The 27,979-nt window shown below is 35.9% G+C and overlaps 1 protein-coding gene across 2 annotated transcripts in view; it reads left to right on the plus strand.

Moving 5' to 3' along the window:
* RABGAP1L (RAB GTPase activating protein 1 like) overlaps window positions 1-27,979 on the plus strand; it is a 434,187-nt gene that overhangs the window by 259,117 nt on the left and 147,091 nt on the right. For both annotated transcript variants that reach the window (XM_033093083.1, XM_033093084.1), the window contains exons 16-17: window positions 11,714-11,839; window positions 13,965-14,108. In XM_033093083.1, coding sequence (XP_032948974.1) covers window positions 11,714-11,839; window positions 13,965-14,108 — 270 coding nt within the window. The remainder of the gene's footprint in view (window positions 1-11,713; window positions 11,840-13,964; window positions 14,109-27,979) is intronic.

Here is a 27,979-nt window from a genome sequence, read left to right on the forward strand (position 1 = left end):
CACAGAGTAAGAGAATAGAGGGAATTACTCAACCTAGCTCTGCTGGAACTTTAAGGAAAGACTTTTTAGAGGAGATAGTAACTTTGCCAAGATAGAAATAATTGAGTTTGGGACCAGATGGCTTAGGGAGGGGGTAGAGTAGAGATTGCCAAACAAAAGGCACAATAGGAATAAATGTATGGAAACACAATGGAGCACAGCATGTAAAGGGAACAATATGAAATTACAATTTCTATACAGTTGCTATAGGAATTGAATGCAGGGAGAGGTCAGCTGGGCAAGGACCATTCTGAAGACTTCGTAATAATGTTAAGAAATGTGGGCTTTATTGTAAAGCTAATGAAGAGCCATTGATGAGTTTGAAGCAAGGGAATGGCAATCAGAGGTTCATTTCCCATAAATTCTCGTTATATCCATGCAGAGGGTGAAACTGAAGAGAATAAGCTGCCACTTAGGAAATGTTAGTCTACAGGAGAGATGTTGGAACCCAGAGAAGGAGAAACAAAATTAAGAAACATGTAGGAGGCAAAATTGGTAGGTTTTATAGGTGGATTGACAAAGGAAAGGTGAAAGGTAACATGCCTACTTTTCCAGCTTTGGTGACTGAACGAACAGTGGTATTTTGAGCTGAGTTAGAAAAAATACATCCATGGAGATTGAATGGAGAAAAAAGGTTAGGAACTGATCATGAATTTAGTTCTGAACTCTTTGCGTCTGGGATACTTGGGGGATATCTGTGTGAAGCTGTCCAGCAACCAGTTGGATACTGTAGACTGATGCTGGGTGAAATCAAAGCTGAAATTCCAAGAGTGGACCAGATCATCTAAGAAGAATAAGTAGAGTAAGGAGAACAGCACAGATTCCAGGGATGCCAGATAGTTAAAGGGCTGATGAGAAAGAGGAATCCTTGAAGAATCTCTGGATTTTAAGTAGGGAAGAAGCAATATATAATGTCAAATGCAAGGGAGAGATCCAGCAAGTTTAAAACGAAAGCATGTCTTCTACATTTGCATTCTGGAAATGAAAACAGTTATAGTAGATTCATGGTTCTAGTTCTGATAACTTAATTCTAATGATAATGATATACAGTGGTAGTGGGATTATTCACTTTATTTAGCTTTGAGTTTGATTTCTTCCTCTGCTGCAATATTACCTATTCTTGATATTGTCCTTGGCACCCCTCCTTCTTTGAGAATTCCATAGCCCATCTTCTTGGGATGCCCTGTGGTAATAAAGCACTTTATGGTCAAATTCTCGGAGCCCTTGTTCTACTACTAAACCTATCTAGTATCTAGAATAGTCAGCTCCATATCACAAGGAGCTGGAGATCTAAGCAGGGACATGGATGTATATTCACCAAGGTTCAGAGCCATTGTCCTTCTGAAAGGAGCCTTTACAGTAACTCTGATGAGAAAGGAACCTTTATAGTAACACCACCATGAGGGAGAAGCTTTGTCTTCTACAAAGTACTCTTGGAGTATACCGTGGTTTAGTGTTTTGGACCTGTAGCCCTATTAAACACATTATAATATGTTGATTAAAATTCAGTGAGAAGAATATCCGAGAAATATGTTCTGAGATTTAACAGAGGTTTAGTTAATTGTAAGATCATATTTATTTGGAAACACCTCCTCCTGAAAAAAAGAGAGTGACTCAAATAACTAGAAAGTCAAATACCCAGAATTTTTTTCTACATTATCTCTTCTATTATAAAGGTCACTTGGCAAGTCGGCTATTGTAAACTTATTCAGCAAAATTGCTTCCAAAGTGTGTCACAAGATGGATAGAAATTCAGTCCAGGCTCTTATACTTTCTACATTAATAGAATTGTGCAGTTGTTGCCATGGCTTATAAAATAACTGGAAATACAGAAATGACTTCAGAATTCTTGAGGAAAGATGAACTGATATTCAATATACTGCCTTTAAATGAAAAACGTACTGTAGTTTTTAATTGACAGTATGTATGATATTTCTGTTAATCAGCATATTTCATTAACTGACCAATCCATCCCATTTACTAATTTGTATAGGAGAAGTTCACTGTCATTTTTTCTTCCATATTTTTGCCTCCATGGTTTAAACAGGTAGAAGAATACGGTCTAGCTTAAATAATTCATCAAACACACTATCTCAGGTTCCAGGGAGATACGTTATCGAGGTCTTACTGACTAATTTTTTATCAGTTACATAAGCTATGGCTTTCTTTTGCTGCCAGACATCCTTTGGCAGCTCCATATTAATCACTGTCAGAACCTGCTTCTTTTTTGGATGCTGCCTTTTCCTCACCTATGGTCATTTATATTTCACATTCACTGCCTGAGAGGAAAGGAAGACCAAAAATGAAAGTATGTTCAAAAACAAAAGTTGAGAACTTTTAAGTGTTTTCATGTCTAAGTACTTTTAAGAAATTACTAGCTTCTCCTGGTGCTTGGAAATTTCCAGATGCTTTGATAATAACTTTGTAACTTGTCATAGTTTGAGCAGTGGAAGAATTAAGTGTTTATCCCAATAGATGTTGTTTTACCTATTGATGAAATTACAAGAAATTTATCATTTACAGTTGGAGAAAAATGTTATAGCACAGATTGCTGGTGACCATTGTAGTGTTCCCCTCACCTGCCTTTAAAATTAAACATGCAATAATAATCAGTCATATCATTATTATGGTGTTAGTCTTTGCTTAATTGGAACTATAATAAATAATGTCTTTTTATAGATTTCATTTATTTGAAAACCCATGTAAAATATTTTAGATAATTTTTAACCCAACATACTTTTCTGACATTCATTGCCAAGCAGCTGAAAATTTTTCTTATTGAATATATACTTTCTTTAGACCTTTAGAAAAATCATGCTCCTTTTGAAGGTTAAAATTACTATTTGCATACTAATATTGGCATGGGTGGAAGTTTTCCAGCTATAAAAAAGTATTATTTTTGCATAATCCAGAATGTTTAAAACTATTGAATTTTTTAATAAAATCTTTGACTAGGCATAGCTCCTTTGGAAACCATTTTGCCTTTATCTGATAAAAATATACGTACTCAGCAATTCCACTCCTAGATACAAACCTTAGTCAAATTTATGTACATGTACATGTATTAAAATTGTCCTACGATCAGTGTTTATAATAGTCAAGCAATTCAAATGCACACTGATAGGATATCTAATAGTAGAATTACAATTAGACATTAAAGTTGTGGTCTATTTATGTAGTACAACACTATACAGCCATGAAAAACGAATGTTTTATGCTACATAGGTTCATATGAATGACTCAGACAAACATAAGGTTTAATAAGAAAACAAAGTATATTTAGTATCCTTTGATGTGATTCCATTTAGTGTAAAGTTCAATAACAGAAAAAACTGAAGTCTATTTTTAGGATGCTACATAGCTAGAAAAATATAAATGATGCCAATGAAGTGGTTACTGTTGATGTCTCCGAGGAAAAATGGGGCGTCGTGATTGGGAAGGGACCACAGGGGTCTTCAGAAGTGTTGGCAGTATTCTATTGCTTAACCTGTTTTACTCTGTAATCAGTTATCCATGGAAGAAGAAATTTAACTTTTATATATTTTTCTGTGTGGTGTATTTCAAAATAAAATAAGGTTTAAAAATTAGGAATCCTTTAATGCACCCCCCGCTCAAAAAAAAAGACAGGCTTAGGATAAGATTTAACCAATAGACCTAAGAAATCAGAAGCAGAGTTTTTTCTTCTTAGTTTTTCAGAAAAATCAAGATTCCACAGACAAGGTAGAAGCTTCCTAGTGTGTGTGTGTATATATATGTGTGTGTGTGTGTGTATGTATATATATATATATATATATATATACATATATATATGTAAAAATATTTATGCTGTTGTATTATTCAGAATTCTCTGCTACGTGACATAACCTTAGTTCAAAATAGCTTCAATTAAAAAGGAAACTTACTGGCTCACATAACTGGCAAATCCAGGGCAGAGGTGATTTTGACCTGGTTGGATTCCAGAGATCACATTTTGTCATCAGGAATCTGAGTCTCTGCTTAAATTTTCTTACCTTAATTAAATGGGCAGATCACAGAGTGGGCAACACAGCTGCTGGCTGGCCTGGCTTCATATCCTTTCAGTTTTATAACTTCATTTAAAAGGACCACCTTTTCCTAAAGTTCCTGCATTTAAAAAAAAAAACAATCCCTGGAGGACTCTAATTGGACAGCTTTGGGCACCTGCCATCCGTGAATCAGTTACTAGGGCCAGGAATTAGGGTATTCTGATTGGCCCGGACCGGGTCTCGAGTCCGCCTCAGTTCTGCCAGTGAGCTGAGTCAGCTCCTCCTGAACAATGAATCGTTTTCCCAGAGGAAAAGGAGGTTTGATACCACACGACAGGGAGACAGGATGATAGACAGAAACATCGCATCGTCTTATAGTGACATCCTTACTACAAGAGTTTTAGTGGATTTCTCAAACAAGTCCTTTTATACTCCCAAATCACTTTTTTCTTAAAATCCACGAGATGTTCCTGTTCTGAGTTAATTCTTGCATCGGTGCTTTGGAGCCTTTTCCCAGTATCTTCTCTCTGTCCTGTAAACATACTCGTATTCAAGACGTTTTACCTTAAAAAAAAAAAATCCTCTTTGGTCGTCCCATTTAGCTCTCTCAGGTTTATCTGCCCTTTCAAAGCTGAATTCATTCATAGGATAGTAAATTGCACAACTATGAATTTGATGTGGTTTAATCTCTTTCACGTTATATGACCTTTGAGCAAGTTTCCTAAACTCTCTGAGCTTCAGATTTTTCATTTCTAAAATGGAAATAATACTATCTTTCTAAGGTCTTTATGAATATTGAATACCTTATATTATGAACATAAAGAGTTTTATTTTATATCTGACACAAAAAGAGTGCAGCCCTGGGATTAAATCCAGGCTTTGCTTAATAGATGTGTAGTTACTGGCAATTCACTTAACATCTTTGAACTTCACTGGTCTAATATTTAAAATGTAAAAATAATATCTACTTTACAAAGTGTGATAAGAAAATACAGTAAATGTTTAAATTAAAAATTAGTTACAGTAAAAGACACACTGTCATTAATCCCCCTCAGATTACCTCTACTCACTTAGAACACAATTATCCCATCATTTTTGCTACTTTCTGAAGTAGTTCTGGAAGTCCTCTTTTGTGAGTGTCTTTGATTGCGCTCTTGTGGCTGCCTCGATGTCCTGGATTGATTCAAAACGTTTATCTTCCATGGTCATTTTGACTTTGGGGAAGAGCCAGAAGTCCCATGGTGCCAGATCTGGTGAACAAGGTGGATAAGGACACACCGTAATGTTTTTATTTGACAGAAATTACCATACCAGAAGCAATGTGTGACATGGAGGCTTTTCGTTGTGATCACAAAATTCGGTGAACGCTACTGCCGAGTGCCATCCAGTGGAAAAGCAGGGATCTTCAATATGGGAAGTGGCACGTCAAACTTTAGTAACAGTGACAAGGTTCAACTTGTTCAGTGCAGTCAGTCGGGTGTGAGCTATGGTTGAGAGAAGGTGTGTTTGAAAGTGAGCCATAAATCATTTTCCATCATGCCAACGCTCTGTGTCACAGCAATTTCTGTCAAATAAAAACATTGCGATGTGTCCTCATCCACCTTATTCACCGGATCTGGCACCATGGGACTTCTGGCTCTTACCCAAAGTCAAAATGATTCAGGATATCGAGGCAGCCACAACAGCACAACTAAAGACACAAAAGAGGACTTTCACAACTGCTTCAGAAAGTGGCAAGAACAATGGGATAAGTGTGTTTGAAGTGAAGGGAAGTATTTTGGGGAGGATTAATGGCAATATGTCTTTTACTGTAATATATTTTTTAATTTAAACATTTTTTAATTCAAACATTATCGTTTGATCACACCTCGTATTTGGTAAGGATCAAATAGGATCATAAATGAATGCCTCTAATAATGGTAACTGCTGCTTTCTTTCTAAAATTAATAATTATTTGCACAGCCAATTTTCTTTTGGACCCTGGTCCCATTGGTTATATTGATAACACATAGCAGACTAATATGTTGTGCAGTATGTTTTATGGCTTATAAATAGGCATTCAATTTAAATGTATGTTAGCATATATTTGATTTAAAAGGATAATAAACAGCTAGAAAATTTCATTTAATTTGCTTTTCAATGTGTAAAGAGAAAATGAAGACTTATGAGCTTATGATTTTCAAAATAGTCACTAGCCTCCACCTTTGCTGAAGAAAATTCAAAAAAATCAGTGGAATGTTCAGTGCCTTCTCAGAAAAAAGGTAGATTGATTACACAAAAATGTGAAAACACACAATCATATAGAATAGAAATTTTACTTTTATCCTAAATAAGGGGATTATTTTAAATTATCAACATTTAATTTTACTTCACAAAACATCCTGATGTATGTTCATTCTGGTGCGTCTTAAAGACTTGGAAGCCCTTAGAGCTGCTTTCTTTTATGGTTCGCTGCAGACAGAAGCAGTAAAGCGTGGAGACTGTCTCTATTCAGTGATTATCTTTGTTAGTACAGATGGCAATCAATACTTGTTACCAAACAGTGTTTATGTCACGCTTGAGTCTCAGATTGTACGTGTGAAGCAGGTATTTGGGTTTGTATTTCATAGAGCCATGGATGACATTTTGATATCTTAAATTACAAGATTTTAATATTTATTTCCTCCTTTCCCCAATAAAACAACACTGATTCCATGACAAAGCCCCCATAACAGCAGAGATGCATATTCAGTGTTAGAGACCCACCAACAACTTAATAATTTATTTAAAAATATATTGCTTAGTGATTTATTTTTTTGTACTCTAGACTAATTGCATACCAATGATAAATTGGATTGCCTAGTTCAGTGAAGTATTAATCATTATAATAAGTTAAATCATTATTTTACTGCTTTTTAAAAAAAAGTAGGCAGATGCCACAATACTACCTGGGGAGGAACCCACTCTTGTAATAAGGTGAGGTTTGATAGTACAACTAGAAGTAGGTATTGCTTCTGAAATCCTGATTGATTTTCTTTATGCTAATTAAGGGATAAGCTTAATAGCCAATGCAAAGTACAGATATATAAAAGTTTCTTATATCTTGCATTTGTAATAATATTTTAAAAAATCAAGTACTTTTATAATTATGTTTGGCTGCCCCATGCTTCCACTTTCACTCCAAAGTCTTTCCTTCTACATTTTTGTTGACTCTTACCTTTGCAGCTGACAACAGATTGCCCTGCTTGTTGACATTCTTTCATTGATAAAGGCAGATATATTCAGAGTTTTGCTAAAGTTACCCTAAACAAATATCTAATACTTGATATTTATTCAAGTCTATATACTAAGAGCTTTGGGGAATACAAAGTTATTTCAGTAAGTTATTTCAGTGTCCAGAGGTTAGTAGGAACATGTACATAACTACACTACATGCCACAAAGAGTTTTGGGATTCAGAAAAAGCAAAGATCTCGTCAACTTAAATGAATAACAAAGACTTTGTGTTCTAAGCGCCATTTATGGTCAAACCTAAGAGACAAAAATTGTAACTATGTGAGATGATGGATGTGTTAACTAACCTAATGTAATCATTTTGCTATATATATGTATATCATATCACTGCACACTTTCAACTTATACAATGTTATATGTTAATTATATCTCAGTTAATTAACTGCATAAATTAAATGATATAAATTTATAATTAAGCAACATTGAAAATAGTAAATATTGAAAATTAATCACTCAGTAATTATGTTGCCACATTTTACTGTATCTATGCTCTTGAGTCTGTTTGTCTTTCTTGTCTGTACCGTTTCCCAGAAAATAAGACCTAGCTGGACAATCAGCTCTAATACATCTTTTGAAGTAAAAATTAATATAAGACCCAGTATTATATTAATTATATAATTTATATATCATATGTTAGGTAGTATATATATATTATATAATTATATTTCTGTATATAATTTATATATTATTAGGTATATAATCTTCATATATAGTACTATATTCTATATTACTGTATATTACTATTCATATAATTCATGTCTCAGTTCCCTCCTATCTCCCTCTTATCTATCCTCTCCTCTTATCTCGGTAATCTACTCCTTGTCTCTTCTACACTCTTCATTTATTCATCTCCGTTCTCTATCTTATATCGCCATCTAATTCTATTCTCTCTAAGCCCCGGTTCCGTCAATTATAGTACAATAAAGCCCAGGTCTTATACTGATTTTTGCTTCCAAAAGACGCATTAGAGCTGATTGTCCAGCTAGGTCTTAGTTTCGGGGAAACATGGTATAATGGACACACTGTAGAATGGTGGTGCTGCTGTATTCACTTCCCATTTATTTTTTAGTATTGTGATGGAGTGTACAGTAATGGCCAAATACTGCTAAAGCTACAGGCAAGGTCCCTATTACCCAGCTTGTTATTGGAATTATGATGTTTATTTGCATTGACAAAGCTAATAATTTATTGTCAGTAAATTGTCCTACCATTATTGAAGTCATTAGTGGCTATCAAAAAAATGATTATTACTCACGATTTTCAAAATATCTTTTCCTATCATATATCTTATGTTTTACAATACCATCAATCTAGGCTCAGCCTTCACTCCATGTTATTGGCGTTTCAATAAAGTATAACATCTTCCTTAAACATGCATTGTCTTACCTTCAAAAGCAAAATACCATTATGTCAGTATGTGAATTTCCTTTTTTCTGCAATGTAAATGTCAATCAGTATGTGTTTTTTTAGGCACATTTTATACATTTTTAGGTATTTGTTTCCATTTTAAAAATCTTTGACATTTTTGCTAAATTTTATATGCTTACTATTGATAAGGAATACATTAATTTAAGAAAGAAATATACCACGAGAACCTTAGACATGCTAAATAGATTCCATTTCGTCTTTAAACTGGGAGAAGGTAGCATTTCCACTTTCCTAGGGATTATACATATTTCCATTACTTTCTCACTCATTTGTTAGCATTCCTTTTCTGTCTTCATTTTTCGTCAGTTTTATATTAGATAATATGAAATCCCATAAGAGTTTATTAAGAGCTGACCTTAGTCTTCACAGATGGCCAGTATTGATTCTACCCCCCAGCTGGACTGGTATTTTGTAGTTTATCTACTAGTTTCATGTGGCACATGAACTAACTGAAAATCAAAACCTTGGCTCTATTACTAAGCTAGACATGAAGGATTCTAATTCCAAGACATCTTCCTCCCCAAATATATGTAATGTTTTAAATAAAGTTGGGGCTAGGATTGTCAGTTTTATTTTTTTAGGGATGAAGCTCAAACTTTCAAAAATTTTTTTTGAAGAACATTTATTAAATATATATGTGGTGAGAGACAGAGAGAGGGGTAGGGAAAGGGGAAGGGGAGAAAAGATAAGGGGGGGGGGAGAGAGAGAGAGAGAGAGAGAGAGAGAGAATTTAAGCTCTAAGCCTAAAGCAGAGCAGAATTTATGTTTGTCATTTTCCTGAATTATTTGTCCTGGTCTGGCTCATACCCAGCTATTGTTTGTACGTGTACTCTAGCTGTAGTGATATCTTAATTCCTCATCCACACACCCGCTTCCCCTATCCCAAGACTTCTGTGTCCGAATCAAACTCAGTAGAGTTTCTGTTTACTTCGGGAAGATGCTACATCTTACCTCTGTATCCCCAGGGCCTACCTACCACAGTGCATTCATCTCATGTTTCAATGGCTGCATGCATGAATGATGAAAGGCATTTAAACCTTTCCTGCACTTTAATGGTTTCTACCACAGTTTAAGAAATAAAGGTTCATCCCCTTATAAATGATACCAAGATGTAAAATATTCAAGAAATCATCATCATTCACTTAGAAAGAGGGGGACAGAAAGTGAATTCGTTGCTCTGGGGCTGGCTACAGTTATTGATGTGCCACTTCCTCCTGTTGAGCCTTTTTCATAGAATCAGAGAGGCTGAGAACTGGTGGTAAGAGAAGGATTGTAGACCATGTATTTGCAAGTTAGTGTCACTTGAGGCTTCCGTGGCAGAATTGCTAACGGAGAAAAGAATGCAGGTACTTATGTTTCTAAATACTGAATTAAGTTTAAAATGTTTGCTGACTTGAACATCTGGGGTCAAAGTCAGGCCCGAAACAGTCGTTGATAAATAGAAGTAATAAATACTTAGAGAATCAAAAAACGGTAACAGCTAAGTGTACTTGTTAACTTCAGGAGATTTAATTTAACTGCTTTGTGTATTTCATGGTTTGTAAGTAGAAAATAGAAGGGGCCCGATTTGTATAGGAACTTAAATAAACAATTACATTTTTTGAGTGGGTAAATAGAGCTCTACTTGGTTCAGTTATCAGGCAGGAGGTTAGCCTAACAAAGGCGTCAAATACCATAATCAGCCAAGGTCAGACTTTCAAAGGAGTGACATTTAAAGTAGATGTTTACATAATAGTTACTTGCCAGGACAGTGAGTAAGGACAGCCTTTCTTTTTGCTTGGTGTAATTTCTAGAATATTGGCTATGTCTCTCTCAATTCTTTCAGCTTATTGATACCACAACTTAGAGCTTGTTTCTTTGATATCAGACTTCCTTCTCTGTTCAGATAAAAATACTTGTGAGAGGGTATATTAGATTTTATCGGTCATTTAAATCTTAATGATAGAAGTGCATAAAATTCTTTTCAGAACTTTTTTTTTGTTTTTTTTCCTTCCCCTTCTATCACCCCTCCCCCCTTCTGGTTCAAGCCATTTTTTCTCAGTCTAGTATTGTAGGACACAGCTCCCTGGCCCATTCTGATATAATGAGCCTTGTGCTTCCACCTGGCTGAGGCAGTCAGTCCGTTGGACGCTCACAGCTGTTCACAGCAGCTCTCTCCAACCTCCGGCTGCTCAGGGCAGCCCAGCTCCACGGAGAGCTGTTGTTCAACAATCTTAGCTGTAGAGGGTGCAGTTTACTGGCCCATGTGGGAATCAAACTGGCGACCTTGGTGTTAGGAGCACAGCGCTCCAACCACCTGAGCCACCGGGCTGGCTCCTGAAAACTTGTTTTTTATAGAAAGAAGCATAGCAACATCAAGAAGAGGGAGGACAATATCACATTGCACTATCTGTCAAAACTAAAAATGTATTTATCCTTTAACCCAGAAATCCTTCTTTGGGAATATTACTGAGGAAAAGAAAAAGAGCAAGATGTATAATAATGTATATAGAATACTATACTTTGTGTAGAAAAAGGGGAAAAATAAATAAGATATGTAATTCTTTTATGGCATAAAGAAACACTGGCAGGAAACATGAAAATTATTAAGAGTAGTTATAAAGTTATGCAACCAGGGGGGCGGGCAGGCACAGGGATTAATATCAAGGGAATAGAGAAGAGTGAGGGTTTTACCTTTATATACTTTTGCATTGTTTTGATTTTTGAATCACATGCCTGTGTTACCTATTTTTAAGATGGCTTAATGGAAGGAAGAATGAATGAAGGATAATTAAATTAACAAAAGAGGAAAATTCATCCACAAGCTTTGAAGGCAGGTTTTACCTATATCACTGCAGGAGGCTGCCTCTGAAGAACTTAATTCACTAGAGAGCTTCAACCATTAATGTGGGAGACGAATAACATGAAGAAAATTGTCTGACATCCTGGCCAAATGCCATTCAGTCATATTCTGTATTTGTTTTCCTGTAGATGCCAGAGGAACAAGCATTCTGTGTTCTGGTGAAAATCATGTATAACTATGGTTTACGAGACCTCTACAAAAACAACTTTGAAGATCTTCATTGCAAATTCTATCAGTTGGAGAGACTAATGCAGGTAAGTAAAATTTTGGAGCTTTTATCACTCAGGGATTGGTTGAGTTATAGAAAAAAGATCTAATAAAATTGATGAACAATAACGATTTGTGAAAGTTTAATGGAATTCTACAGAAAATGCAAGTAGATTTGGTTTCTGATCAATATCTACATTGTTCTTCATATTACAAAATTTATTTAACCATTGACCATTTTAAAAACAGTTTCCCATTTTAAATATTCAACTGTAATACACTTTGAAGTGTGAATATAGTGAGTTAAGTCAATGAAGAGATTGCTGAGTATTATTTGTAAAGAAATGAAGATATTGACATAATAAAAGTTGAAATGCTTGAGAGCTTTCTCTGTGTTAATTAATACCAGCCCCGTATTTAAGTCCACATGCAGGGAACACTTGGATGAGACAGAAAGATATTGGTAAGAGAATAAAAGCACACCTAAAGTATTATAGTGTAGGGATGTACTTTAAAATTTTCCCCACATAATTACCTAGTCTCAGACAATATTATTACTATTTCATAATACGTATATATAAATTTATATATTTGAGAAACATTCACATATATGTCAAACATTACGTATAAAAAAGATTGTGAGCAAGGGCAAACTTATGGACTAGTGTTGATAAAAGGAATCAGAGTAGCTTTGAAATTCCACCTGAGATTAGAAATCTTACATTTATAATGGATCTATGTATTCTCTATATGAGGTTGTGGGAACCTAAGAGAAATGTGAAAAAAATACGTGAACGGATTGACTCCATATTGGTGAAAGGTGAAGTGGTTGGGGAGAAGGTTAGTGGAAAGGTGCAGAAGACACTGAGAGGAGCGCATTGGCGTGCCCTGTGAGAAGCTCCCTAGGTATCAGAAGAGGGAAGACTGTAAGAATGGGGGACTGGGAAGGGAGAGATTGCAGTGAGGTTGAGGACAGCTTTACTGGGAGAAGGGGTTGTAGGAGGGTGGAAGACCTTAAATGTGAAGAAGAAACAGACAGGTGGAGGGCTGTCAAATGAATTATAATATAAGCACAATGACAAATGAGCATGGAGGGGGGAAAAGATTGTGTAGAAGAATCTGGCAACTATGGACATTCAAAGCAATAGGCTCTTTTTTAGAGATTTAATTCTTTCAAGTAAGTATTTGGGATAATTCGCATTTCACCTTGCATGTACAGAAGTGTTATTTTTTTCAAAGGTCACAATTCTTCAGCGCTGTGAGAGTCAAATAATTGTACCTGATAAATGAATAGCAAGTTCATGGTGCTATGAAGAAACCCAAAACAACATTTTCTGTTAGCACTTCTTGTCTGTTAACTGGATGAGCATTGGACCCCCCCATTTAAAGTACTAGATGGGCACATTTGGGTGGTTTTCAAAGAGCATCTCATGCAAGGAGTGGATTTTTTTGTATTTATTTCTGCTGTCTATACAAACAACACTAAAGTGGGTTTTTACATATCGCTGTTTTTGTCTTTCAGTTATGGGAACACCATGCTAATCTAATGCTTTGCACTGTGCTTGTATTCTCCTGAAAAGCATTTACTTGCATAACTTGGAAAAAAGATAAAGATAGCATAAAGTCGTTTTAAGGAGACATTCAATGTCATGCATTATACATTTGCAGTTTCTGTACTTCGCCACTTTTTCTAATATAGCGAAGATAGGTTTTTAACAATTTGGATATGTTTCAGTCTTTTCTAAATTGTCAAAACCAATACACTGAAGTGGTATCATAGAGCCAGATGATGTTGACATTAAATACATTTCTTTCCTAGTGAGTTAGGAGTTGAAGCTGAATGGGGTCTTGTCACTTGATCTTGGAGTCATGATATTCCTTAGACAGCGGGTGGGTTATCTGTCAGAGTGAGCATTTCCCAAGGGAACAAGACCAGTCAAGTGAGCAAGAGATGATCTTTGTTATTTGTTCCTAACAAGTCTGTATTTTCCTCAGTGATCTGTCATCTCCCTAATTCTCATCTCCTGTCATCACTTCTGTGTAGTTACATACAATTCAGTGAAGGCTGCAATACATTCAAAGTGTTCGTAGAAAGCTTGCCATACATTGCAGTTGTAGGAAATAAAGCTTCTTCAGTGTTCTGCTCCCTAAATTTCCCACTTTGACTTTTAGGAGCAGTTACCGGACCTGCACAGCCATTTCTGTGGTCTGAACCTGGAAGCTCATATGTATGCATCGCAGTGGTTTCTGACTCTTTTCACAGCCAAGTTCCCACTTTGCATGGTGTTCCACATCATCGACTTACTGCTGTGTGAGGTACAGTGAAACTCATCTCTCGTGCCTGAGCCAAACAGAAAAGAGTTCCACTCACAGTGGTTACCGTTCTCCTCTTGTCTTTTTCCCTGTGACTTGAAGCCATAAATACTGACCGAAAAGTTCTGTTTGACTTTTTTTAGTAAAGACTATTTGAATTGTAATTTTATTATTTGTGAGAAATGAGAATATGAAGGCATATATAATTCCTATGAAGTAAAAAGAGTAAATTTCTATAATTAAATGCATAATAAGCCTATATCTCTATAGTAATGGGTTACTAATATAAAGGACCTTGAAAGTTAAATAAATGAATTCAGAATCAGGTTTTTGTAATGGTAATGCAATAGATTCTGAGTGACTATAAAGAAAATTTTATAGTAATTAAACCCTCCATTCATAAGATACCTCTCTGTATCTGATGTTTGAGATTCCTACCAGAAAATAGAGAAGTGATAAAGTTTCTGCATCATGTAACTATATTTTTAGACTGGAATATTTCGAAAATTAGTTTGCACAATTTCTTAAGTATCTATAGTATTTATTTCATTACTTTTAGTTCATTAGATGGGTACACTTATTTACTTTACTCTTTTGAAGAAATAAGCAATATTACACATCCATACCACAGGTACGGACCGTCAAAATGTTTGACAGTCTTAGCAATGATGGGAACTTGCTGGATGAGAAGAATTTTTTTAAATTGGGAATATAAATGTATATAAAATATACCTGTCTTAAATTTAAAAGCTGGAGTAATTCATCAAAAATACAAGCCTAATATAATCTAGACAGTTTTGTATTACGATATTACTTTTCTTACATAAAGTTTCCTCTTTCTTAAAAGAAAAGTCTATTTTAATCACCCTGGGGGTTAGAAATTTAATTATAAAAATGAGATTTAAAAGGAGGAAATGTATAAGCTATATAAAGCATAACGTTATTTCTCAGCTTACTACAGCAGTAACTATTATATATGCAGGAATAGCTGGGTTTTGCTTTTCAGAGCTGCTAGTTGGCAGTTGCCCAGTACTTGAAGGGTGCAGAGAATTTTGTAGGCATGTAAGATTTTTAAGCATTTGCAACATGTTTTGATAAAGGGTCAAGTGACTTGCCGAGGGTTACACAATTAGCTCTCAAATTCTGAATATGTAACAGCTAGAGAACCTGACTGATAACACATTAATTCTCCTACTTGTTTTGCTTACAAATTAGTTTCTAAAATTCCTATCTGACTTTACTTATAGGAAGAATGGAGAATTAGGAGCTAAAGCCTTATTCAAAGTCAAAATGGTGCTCTCTAGAATAGTGACTTTCTAAAATTGTCTCTACCTGATATTAGAGTATCATCCCTGGGTCTTCTGGAACCCGGATTCACAGTTTCTCGGGAAATTTCATCTTGAAAATACTTGAATTTCTAATGTCAGTTGCTAAGAAAATTAGCAACATTTATGGGAAGGAAAAGAAAAGTAAATTTATAAGTCTTCTCATCACTTGTCAACTGTGATTCACAATCATACTGTTTGAAAGATCTCAGGGCTCATTAAAATTAATAAGAGCTCACAGATAGATGTTACTTTCTCTTTTCTTAAACCTGTGCTATGTAGCTGTTTTAGGAAGTTGCATAGCTTTCCACAACATGGAGTAAGTTGCAATCACAGCATCATGTTAAGCAGGGAAATAAATAACATCCCTTAACAGAGTAAAGTAGCTTTTCAAAACAAACTATTGGAAATAATACTGGACTGCGCTTCAGGATATTCGTTCTTTCCACTAACTCATCTTTGTCAGAATATTATTTTGCAAAGGAAATTTTTAGGTAAACTTTTATATCCTGCCTGTCTGTGTTTTCTCTTTGCCCCTTTCCTTCTTATAGTTAATAAAATATTTACATTAAAGCTATTCTTTCATATGTGATAAAATATTCTAAAAGAAATAGTAACATAGTCTTAAATAGAATCATCCATTTTGTCATATTTTCTCTTTGTAACGAAAAACAGTTCACGTTTTGATGGTTATGGATTAATGTTTAGTTGCAATGGAAGGCTAGGAAATTCTCAGATGGTAAGGTGTTGATTTTTCAAAAAATTTTCCGAGGATCTCCTCCCCGTAGCTGCCCTTTCAATCACCCCTCTGAAGAGTAATCAGTATTCTGACTTTTAATACCATAGATTAGTTTTGATTAGTTTTTAAACCTTACATAAATGGAACCATCCAATATGAACTCTTGTTTGTCTAGCTTTTTCATTCATCATTATGTTGATGAGATTCATCCATGTAGTTGCCTCTAGGCATGGTTGGTTTGTCCGTGTGTGACTATACTGCAGTTTATCCATTCTTCCATTCTATTGTTCATGACATTTGGGTTGTTTCCAGATCAGGGCTATTATGAAGAGTGCTGCTGTGAACATTCTTAAACTTGTCTTTTAGTAAACATACATATGCACTTTTGGGGGTATACATCTAGGAGTGAAATTGCTGGGTCAGGGCAAGCATATGCTAGGGTTTAGTAGTTACCACCAAGCAGCTTTCCAAGTATTTTGAGCATGACCTTTTGAATTGTTTTTATTCAGTAAAAATCTTCCTTGTGGTTAAGGGCAGGGTTTTATTTTGTTTTGGTTTTGTTGTTGTTGTTGTTGTTTTAGAGGGAAGGTCCTGGATCAGATTAGAGTTTATGAATAGGAAACAAAATGAAACTCACTGGGTGACTGTAGTCATTTACTTGATCTCTGAAGTTGCATACAGATGGGGAGTGAGCTGGCTCTAAAAGCTGACTCACTTCTGTTTTTCTGTGAGAGAAGTTACCCTGATGGGGAAAATCCAGCAATGTATTCAGTCAAAGAAGAAGGAACATAGAGACAGTTTCATATTGGAGTTAAGATATTTGGCTTTTTAGTTGACCTTCCTGTATCACTTTGTTCATATCGCTTGACCTATCTATACATGTCTCAGGTTCTTTCTCTGTTAAATGAAGCTCCCAGGTTTATATCAAGGATTACATGAGATGGCAACTGTCAAGTGCTTAGCCCTGTCCCCACTATGTGGTAAATAGTTAATAATATTACCCTCCATTCTGCTTCATCTACCTGTAGGGCCCTTTTAGTTGCTCTCAGTTCCTTCAATAAACTGGCTGACTTCAGAGATTCCTAAGAGAGGGGTAACTGGCTGTTGGTTCTTTATTACCTTTCTAAATGTGACCCTTCCTTCCCTGTTGAGATGCTTCTTTGCTAAAACCAAAATTTTAGCCATTGACCTTAATGGAAGTTTTATTCTATTTCCTTTTGACAAGTGATTCAAGTAGTCCTCCAAAAGTATTTTTTTTCCCACCTTCTTTCAAAAGACATGAGGAAAACAGTATTTTTTTTTTCAGTCTTGACAAGATAACTGACAGCTGGTGTTTGAATTTGACTCTTTTCAGATAGTTCAATTTTTAGAGTATCAAACATATTCAGTTTTATATAGTAACTTGGTATTTCATGAAATTTAAGGAAATCATTGACCCTTCAAATTAGAGGATATTTCCTGCCTCTCCTTTCTTTTTAGAAGGGTAATTTTTTTAAAAAAATGACATTACTTTAAATATCTTATTAAATACCACGTAGTATAATCCCCCCTTGAAGGCAGTTTTTTAAAGCTGTTATCTGAAGAGTAGATTCATTATATAATATTCTTACTCTTTGCCTCACTTTCCTCCCTCAAACAGAAAAATGTTGAATTTTATAAAATTGAGATAAAATTGACATATAATGTTTTGTAAGTCTGATGTATATAGAATGTTGGTTTGATATGTGTTGGTTACATATTGTAATATTATAATGACAGTAGCATTAACTAACACCTTTATCAAGTAACACATTGAATTTAAAATGCATCAGAATGGGCTGATACGAGGAAGATTAAGACTCCTAACATTTATAAATATAAAATTTCTTGAAAACTTACAAGTAGTAATTGGCCACAAGAGTCAGTAGGGGGAATGCTTTGCCTAACTTGGCTGCTTTAACTTTTACTTAGCAATAAAAATCTTCAGGACTAGAAAAAAACTCTCTCAAATCTTGTTTCTGGACCCTAACTTCTCTCCCACCTACAAGGCCTTTATTTTCTCACATTGGTTGTATTACAGCTTTCTTATATTATCATTAATTTTGTCTTTACTGAAAGAGACAGAAACCTCAAGCTACCATGGCAGAACCATTGTCCGTGCTTCCTGTGACCTTTAGAGGAATATTTACTCATTTATTCAACAAACGTACCGAAGTCCAGTTAAAGGCTGACACTGTTCAACTTTGGGGATACAGCAGGAAGGAACAAGCAGATAAAATTCTTGCCCTCATTTGTTGTTATCCTTGCAGATGAGACAGACAACAAACAAATGGCTTAGTAGAATATGTAGTATATCAAAGGTGATAAGTGCTATGCAGTCAAATATGAAAGAAAGAGGAATGCGGCAGATTTTAACAGGGTCTTCTGACCCTTGGAGAGAATTTAGGTTTTACTGGACTGAGATGGGAAACCACTGGAGACTTTTGAGTAGAGGAGAGACATGCTCTGATGTATATTTTATCCAGGTCACTTAAATTGCCCCGTTGGAAAAGATTGGGAGGGGGGTTCTGGGGTTCCAAGGGAGACATGGGAGTTCAGTTAGGAGCCGACTGCAGTGCTCCGGGTTGTTTGGACCAAGTTAGTGGCAGTGAAGGTGGTAAGAAGTGGTTGAATTCCAGACAGATTTCAAAGGGAGAGAGGACAGGATATGATGATGGGTCATCTGGGGTAAGTTTTATTGATGACATGTTTTCCTGTAGTGTAGTGGTGAGAGGAAAGGATGGCCGGTCGTGCGGCTTCTACGCTTCCGAGAGCATCTGGGAGACAGATGACATTGTTGAGGGATGGGGAATATTATTGTTCGTCATACATGCTTTATTCTGGCGCTGCTTGCATTACCATTTGTCTGCAGTGTCTGTTCTAGAGGCAGGTATCGGTACCCTTGGGAACATGGAAGGTCATTATCAGCGCCTTTAAGTAAGAAATATAGAGGGTGGAATAATTAAGAAAGATGATCAGTGGGGGAGTAAAGACCTCATACTTTATAATAAAGGTGTGTGCTTACTGCTAAAAATAGGAGTGGTACTTTGCTACAATAAAATCAGACGCACAGTACTTGGAAGACTCACAGAGACCTTATGTACCTTGAACCTGTTGAGTAACCCGCAGTGTTTAGTTGGCGGTGGTTTAGTTCTCATAATCAAAACAAAGATCACTGCTTTAAAGTTTCAGGGTGACAGTTATTTTTCTAACAAAAATCGTACAGGTCATCATGCATTGGAATAACTAACAAAATTTTATAGTATTTTTTGTTGCAGAAGAACTCATAGTGGTTAAACTTTTATACATGGATTGAGTAAAATAACTGAACATATTCTGTTATTTTATGATTAAATATTTAAAACATACAAAAAGGCATTAATACATACAGTGAACTTCTGTATATCTGCCTCTCTGGTTAAGAAATAAAACAAGACCGATGAGATTAGCTTTGTATATTATTACATCTTCCTGACCACACTGCTTTGCTGTCCTCGGAGAAACCATTACACAGTATTCAACATTTATCATTCCCATGCATGTTTATATTTTTATTACATATGTATGTATCTCTGAGCAATTTATAATTAACTGTATTTGGGAAATATTATTGTACAGTGGTTTATCAAGTCCACTTCCAAAATAGGTCTTGAGCCTGTTTTCTCTCTCCAAGCCAAACTCATATCCATTCAGTAACCTCCTAGCTGGTCTGTCTACTTGATCCCCCTGTCTCTTTTATCCCATTCTTCTCCATAGCATCCGGAGAGGTTTTCATAAACACGTGTCACTCCTCTGCTGAGAACCCTTCAGTGGTTTCCCACTAAAGATACCTCACGTGGTTTCACTGGGCCTGTAACCTCGCCCTTCATTCCTCTCCAGTGGGGCCCTAGGCTCAGTCTTCCCCTTACTCAATGTACTTCATCACTGGCCCTCTTTTAGTTTTTGGAACACTTACTATCTGTTAGGTTAAAACCGTTTTCATATTCTTTCCCTTCGCCTAGAATGTGTTCTTCACTCTCCCTGGCTAACTCCTTCAAGTCTGAGGTTAAATGTTACTTCCTCTAAGAAGCTTGCCCTGATCACCCATCTTTAAGTAGGTCCTTCCTTTTACTTTCTCCAATAGCACCCTGTAGTTGCTGGTTATTTACTTACTGTGTATTATTTTTGAAAAGCCTATTTCCTCCACTAGATTATAAATTTCCGAAACAAGAAGTCATTATCTCTTTTGTGCACTGCTGTATACCTAGTCACACAAGAAATAGCTGTTGAAGGAAAAAGGAACAAAGAACTAATGGATGAAATTACTTTCATTGTCTTCATTTAAATGTGTTTATGAAATCCTACAGGCTGAAAAATAATTTTGCTCTTGAGTTTTAAGAGAAAAATTAAGTTAATATCTTTAGGAATTCCTTCTGTCTTAAGATATTTTAAGAAACAGAAACCCAGACATAGTAGCTCAAGTACAGTGGGAGGTTATTATAAATATAGAGGGAATCCTGGAAAAAATTGAGTGAGTGGCCCTTGGCAAGAACAGGTGCCAGAGAAACTCCAGACACTCATCTGTATTGCTCTCTGTCACTCTTTATGAATTGGGTCTTCTCCCTTCTTCCCCGACCTATTTCTTTGTAGCTTTGTTTTGCACAGAGCCTAAAATATCTCAGAAAGACCTACCATGACTTTTCAGCTCTTGTATCATCAGCTCTTGGCAATCTCTTAAGTCTTTCAGATGAATTCTAAGGGACAGCCTAATTGGTCCTGCTCACATTTAAAAATAAGCCTGCATAGTCATAGGTGCAGGGATGGCTCACCTCAGGCTAGTTGTCCATCTCTTGCCCAGTATACCGTGGTCAAGGGTAGTTTTGGGGTGAGTCACATGACCTACAGCCCACTCAACAGCAGCTATACAGGGAGGCAGATTTTCTGAGAAGGGTATATTGCTGAATCTGACCTAACCAAATCTTTCTGGTGTACATATATCTATCTCATGGACAAAAATTCTTCGTGTTGCCTGCTTTGGAATTTGGCATTTGATAAACATAATGCTTATTAAATAAGACTAATGCATCTCAAAAACAAGCTATATATTATCCAGCCATAGATATTTATTTCATTAGAATGAGGAGTTGCACAGTTTTAATATAGAGTATAATCTTAAAAATTATGGTCCTCAGGATTGAAGTGTAGCAGTGTTCCGAATTATTTTCATGGTATAATTTTTGCTGGTAGGGTTTTAAGTAAAGACAGCATGTGGCTTTGATCTATATAAATTATTTTAATGATTATCTGCAAAGTGATACAGAATGTTTGAATGCTTTCCATTATTTGGAAATTCTATTGTGAAAGCATCTAATACGTTTTTAAAGGCCTCCATTGCAATTATTAGTAACAGATTGTTTAGTAACTTCCTAATTGGTCTTTCCATTTGACCCCCTGTCCCTTTTATCCCATATTCTCCATAGCATCCAGAGAGATTTTCATAAAACACGTATCAGATCATGTCTCTCCTCTGCTGAGGACCCTTCTGTCGTTTCCCACTAAATAAACGCGTTCCAAAAACTAAAAGAGGGCCAGTGTTGAAGTACCATGAGTAGGAGGAAGACTGAGCCTAGGGCCCCAATGGAGAGGAATGAAGGGCGAGATTATAGGCCAAGTCCCCCAATTCACGAATTAGTTAGATTGTGCAATAGAAAAGGAACCCTATCGTATAGTATCAGCGGAAAGTAGATTGAAAATGAGACCTTGTTTTGGAGAGTAGTTACTTGTCTTCACCATCTGGTTTTATTCATACCCAGTTTTTGCTGATAAACTCTCTGGCTTCTATTTTTAAGTCGCAAAGATTTGAGGACAGGATACTGGCAGGCTTTTCTGGAGAGTATTTCTGGGCCACACACTGGCCTAAAAGCTTGACATCTCTTCTCCTGTATGTTTTTACCTTCTCCAAGCAGACTGCTGCCCTTCACCTTTCTCAGCTTCTAAATCGGCCAACTTAGAAATCGCTTTTTGAAATTTTTGATTTTTAATTGACATGAGCAGATAGCCTGACTATCCTTGTCTGTCTCTGTGACAAATAGACCAATGGTGTTTGCTTCTCTTAAGAAGCCCAACCCCCTCTCCCCCCCCCAAAAAAAAAGAAGCCCCCATTATCCTCTCCTTTAAAAGTCAGTCTTATCAATCCTCAACGTCTGTTCGGGTCTCTCAGTCCAAGACTCTTGTCCTCATACCCCCGGTGCTCTTCTGTGGTCTAACAGAATTTCGCCGTGAAATGGCGTCTGCTGATGCGCCTGGTGCTCTCCAGCTTCCCTCTTCAGGTCCTCTCCCATCAGCACCCATTGTTTGGCATTTTTAATCAAACAATAGTTTGACCTTTTTATCATTTCCCCAAGGACCTCTGACTTATATCAAGATATACAATAAATATCCAGCTACCAGCACTAGAACTGCTGATTACATTGGTTGAAAAGGCATAATAGGACCTTCTGGTCTCCTGCTTTTCGGATGGTCTTATCAGAATTTTCAAACTCAGATTTTAGAAGTCCACTTGACATTTTGCTTCTTATCCACGTCCTAGTAATCTAGTCCATTTTGCTTTTCTTCCTTTTTTTTTTTTGCTGAGGAATAATGGCAGAAAATTTCCACTGAATAGAGCGATTTCCTGCGTGTTCCAGTGCCTCATGGACGTATTGCACCGCAGCTTGGACTGCGTCACCATCTGGCAGTCGTTTCTCACTTAAGGCATTTCGTGGTCATGGTCTAGTTGTTCTCCAACTCCCCGGTGAAATAGATCTAACATATGACTTACATCTAGATCTCTTGTTTATGCTAACTGGCAGATAGGCAAGAGTCCATTTTGTCCAAGAGAATCCTTAACACAGAGAAAAATTAGAGCATTCTGAGTATTCAAAATCTCTCTCTTCCTATAAATCTTTTTTTTGCTGTAAATATTTTTTAAAGATCATTTATTAGTATTACTACATGCCTTTTTGTAAAAGGATGAAAGATAGTTGTCCGACAGTACTGGTAATGCGTCTCCTTTAAATGCTCTTTTAGAATCATAGCACATTTTATCTAGTAATTAATAAGCTTTCAACTTGAAAAGTAAACAACTTATAATCAGTGACTGAGTTGAGGCGAATAGTACTAAACATATCCAGATACCATGAGTCAACCTTGAAATACATGAAGTTTTCAGGCGTCTGAAAAACAGGTCACCTTTAGAAGACAGATACTATTTTGCCTGTTCACCTTTCTAGAAATATGATCCAGTCCTTATTCTTGGGGATAGACTGCTAATACGTCTGAGGTTTCTTTTTGGGGTGATGAAATGTTCTGGAATTAGATCGTGAGGATGGTTGTACAACCTTGTGAATATACTAAAAACCACTGAATTGTACTCTTTTAAAAGGTGAAATTTATGGTATTTGAATTATATTTCAATTTTAAAAATCACTTTTGCGGGGAGGGGTGTTGAGGAGTTCTTGTTAAATATACAAACTCTATAGATCCACCTGAGACTCTGGATCCTTTGAGGATGTGGCCCTAGGAATCTGCATGTTTAACAAATGCCCCCAAGTTTTTAATTTTCCAAGTTTAAGGAATGCTGACTTAACAGTTGTTCTACTAGTATGTTGGAGTGTGTCTGGGCTGAAGGGTATGTGCTTTTTGATGATTTTAAGCAGCAGAGTATTTTGGGAACGACTTTGTGTCCCATAGAGTAGTTGTCACATTCCATAGGCCTAGTCCTTTCTCTAGAGGCTTGGGAAGAGTGAGATGGAGAGGCATGGAACAGTGCACCTTTTCATTTCTTAGAAATCATTATATTGACACATTCTAGGAAATAAAGTAACAGTTCAAGGTAATTAATTCAGAGAAACACAAAACTTAAGGGAAATATCCAGCAATGTTTCTGTGGTGGCTGTTTTTTTAGTGTTGATTCTGGGGGTAAAAACTAGGGTCTGTTGATTTTTGTCAAGACTATTTTGCTCAGATGTTACTGTGGGCCTAGAAACAAAGCCAAGTTGACAGAGAACAGATGAGTGTTTTAACAGCTCAACTTCCTCGGCGCTAATAGCTGCGTCAGGTTTGTTTCACAGCAATGTGCAGCTGGACAAATTATGATTAAAAATAGGCAGATATTTTATTTCATGAAGATTTAGGCAAAGAACAAGACGGAACCTTTTAGAGTTAGCAGTTGCCAAATAGGGAATGAAGATGAATCTGTATTTTTCCAATACAGACTATTTGGGGGACTTGCACTAAGTCAGAAAATGATATATGATCATTGGTAATATCTTATATATATATTGAGCTTTAAAATCTTTTTTGAAAATCTAAAACTTCCCCTTTTCCCAAAGAATCAAAACTTTTTAAAAGCCAGATTCACAAATAACTTTTTATATAAAGTAGAAGTGTAGCTTGATGCTCAGTAAATTCTTCATGCTTGATATCAGACATCCTTACTTTGACTAAGCCTATTTTTTTCTTTGACAATAAAGACACATGGTCGAGCTTAAAGGAGTCTACATTTATATGGATTATTAGAATGATTTTGTTATATCGTAAGCCCAATAATATGCTATAGGACAAATACTTTGTTCAGTTAGGGTGTGGAAACAGGAGTGTGCCTAACTCTTCCCACTTCTTTTTGTCTCATGCTGTACCTTGGATTTGGCATATCCTAGTTTGGGGAGCATAGTTATATAAATGGGAGGCCACTGGAAGTTTACATTGGGGTAATGGTATGATGAAATAGATGGTTTAGAAAGGAATTTTTGGGGGAACCAAAATAGTTGTGTTATAATATCAACCGACGTACTATTCAGTGGGAATAAGACCATAAAGAATAAATACTGACCGCCAAATTGGAAAGGAAGAAGTAAGACTATCACTATTTGAGGATGACATGATTTTACATATGAAGAAAACCCTAAAGACTACACCAAAAAAAAACTGTTAGAACTAATAAAAATAACTCAGTCAAGTTTCAGGATATGCAATCAATGTACAGAAATCTGTTGCATTTCTATACACTAACAACAAACTATCAGAAAGAGAAATTAAGAAAATAATTCCATTTGCAATCGCATCAAAAAGAATAAAAATACCTACGGATAAATTTAACCAAGAATGTGAAAGACCTATACACTGAAAACTATAAGACATTAATGGAAGAAATTGAAGACGACACAAATAAATGGAAAGATATTCCATGCTCATGGATTAGAACTAATATTGTTAAAATGTCTGTGCTACCCAAAGCAATCTGCAGACTGAGTGCAAGCCCTATCAACATTTCAATGGCTTTTTTTTGTAGAGATAGAACAAACCTAAAATTTATATGAAACTACAAAAGATCCCAAATAGTCAAAAAAGCGATCTTGAGAAAGAAACCAAAGTTGGAGGCATCACGCTCCTTAGTTCAAACTATATTACAAAGCTGTAGTAATCAAAACAATATGGCACTGGTATAAAACCAGACACATACATCAGTGAAACAGAATAGAGAGCCCAGAAATAAAACCACACATGTATGATCAATTAATCTACAACAAAGGAAACAAGAATGTGCAGTGTAAAATAGACTATTCAATAAATGGTCTTGGGGAAAACTGGACAGCCATGTGCAAAAGAATGAAATTAGACCACTGTCTTTCATCAGACACACACACATGAACTCAAAATGTGTTAAAGACTTGAATGTACCTGAAACCATAAAACTCCTAGAAAAAAACATAGGCAATAAGCTCCTTGACATTGGTCTTGGCAGAGATTTTTTGGATCTGACTCCAAAATCAAAGGCAGCAAAAGCGAAAAATAAACAAATGGGACTATATCAAACTAAAAAAATCTTCTGCATAATTAAGAAAAACATCAACAAAATGAAAAGGCAGCCTACTGAATGGGAAAAAATATTTGCAAATTATATATCTGATAAGATGTTAATATCTAAGGTATATAAAGAATTCCTACAACTCAATAGCAAAAAACCAATTTGATTAAAAAGTGAGCAGAGGTCCTGAATAGATATCTTCCCAAAGGGACATACAGATAGCCAACAGGCACATGAAAAGGTGCTCAACATCACTAATTATCAGAGAAATTCAAGTGAAAACCACAATGAGATATCACCTCACACCTGTTAGAATGGCTCCCATCAAAAAAACAAGAAATAACAAGTGTAGGTGAGAACGTGGAGAAAAGGGAACCCTGTGCGCTGTAGGCAGGAATGTAAATTGGTGCAGCCACTATGGAAAACGGTATGGAGGTTCCTCAAAGAAACTAAAAATAGAATTGCATAAGATCCAACAATTCACTTTTGGGTATTTATTTGAAAAAAAAAAACGAAAACACCAACTTGAAAAGATATATGCACCCCATGTTCATTGTAGCATTATTTACAATAGCCAAGGTATCGAAACAGCCTAACTTTCCACTTATGGATGAATGGATAAAGAAGATGTGGTACATATATACAATGGAATATTGCTCAGCCATAAAAATAAAATGGAACCTTGCGACAACATAGATGAACTTTGAGGGCATTGTGCTAAGTGAAGTAAGTTAGAGAAACAAAAATATCATAGATTTATATGTGGGCTCTAAAACAAAACAAACAAAAAAGTCAAGCTCATATGTACAGAGAACAGATGGGTGGTTGCCAGAGCAGGGGGGTATGAGGTATGGTGTAAGGAGTGAAGGGGGTCAAAAGGTGCAGACTTCCAGTTATAAATAAGTCCTGGGGATGTAATGTACAGCATGGCAACTATAGTTAATAACACTGTGTTGTATATTTGGAAATCGCTGAGAGGAAATGTTAAAAGTTCTCATCACAAGAAAAAAAATTGTAACTATATATAGCGACAGATGGTAACTAGACTTATTGTGGTGATCATTTCCCAGTTTATACAAATATTGAATCATTTTGTTGTACACCTGAAACCTATAAAATATGTTAACTATACCTCAATAAAAAATAAATTAAAAGAAAGAATGAATGCTGACATATGGACTGTGGCTTTTAGAAGTCTATCCTCTAGTACTTGTGCCTTTTATCTTTTGTACTAAATAAACATTTAAGAATACATGGTATAATGCTAAATTGTCCACCAGTGGACAACTGTGGGGGAGGGAACACATACAATGTATGCAAAATTTTTAGATTAGATTTCCTTTTATAGCCTTTTCTTTAATGTGGTTCTTATATCTGGGGCAAAAGGATTCATAAAATACATTATTTAGTGTGTTGCATTATATCAGCAGTGTAATTAGATTTTTAATAGATTTTTAAAGGTTTATATGGGAGTCTAAAAGGACTCATGACTAATTTACTTTCAAAAGCATTAAAAAGGAGTGAGAAGTGGATGACTGTCTAATTTCAGTACTTAAAGCAGTCAGGAGGATGCCAGGACAGCCAAAATAGGAGCAGCATATGCTTCCAAATTATTTGGAAATGAGGCTTTGTCTTTTGTCTTCAGAAAACTAATAATTAATAGCTCATCAATTCAACATGGAGGGGACCAGAGATACTCATTAAAAGGAATGTCTTATTTATTCATCTGATCATTCACTTAGTAAATACTGAATGCCTGAATATGTCCTGACGCTAATCTAGACCTAAGAGATGCCATGGTTAATGGAACAGACGTTGTCTTTGCAACCGTGGAGCTAACAGGTTAATGGGCAGATAGATAACACATAAATACAAGCGCTTCTATGATTATAATCTATGCACCCAACATAGGAGCACCTAAATTTATAAAGCAAATATTAATGGCTATAAAGGGAAAAACCGACAG

The sequence above is a fragment of the Rhinolophus ferrumequinum genome, chromosome 22, assembly GCF_004115265.2.
Source record: "Rhinolophus ferrumequinum isolate MPI-CBG mRhiFer1 chromosome 22, mRhiFer1_v1.p, whole genome shotgun sequence".
Lineage (NCBI taxonomy): Eukaryota > Metazoa > Chordata > Mammalia > Chiroptera > Rhinolophidae > Rhinolophus > Rhinolophus ferrumequinum.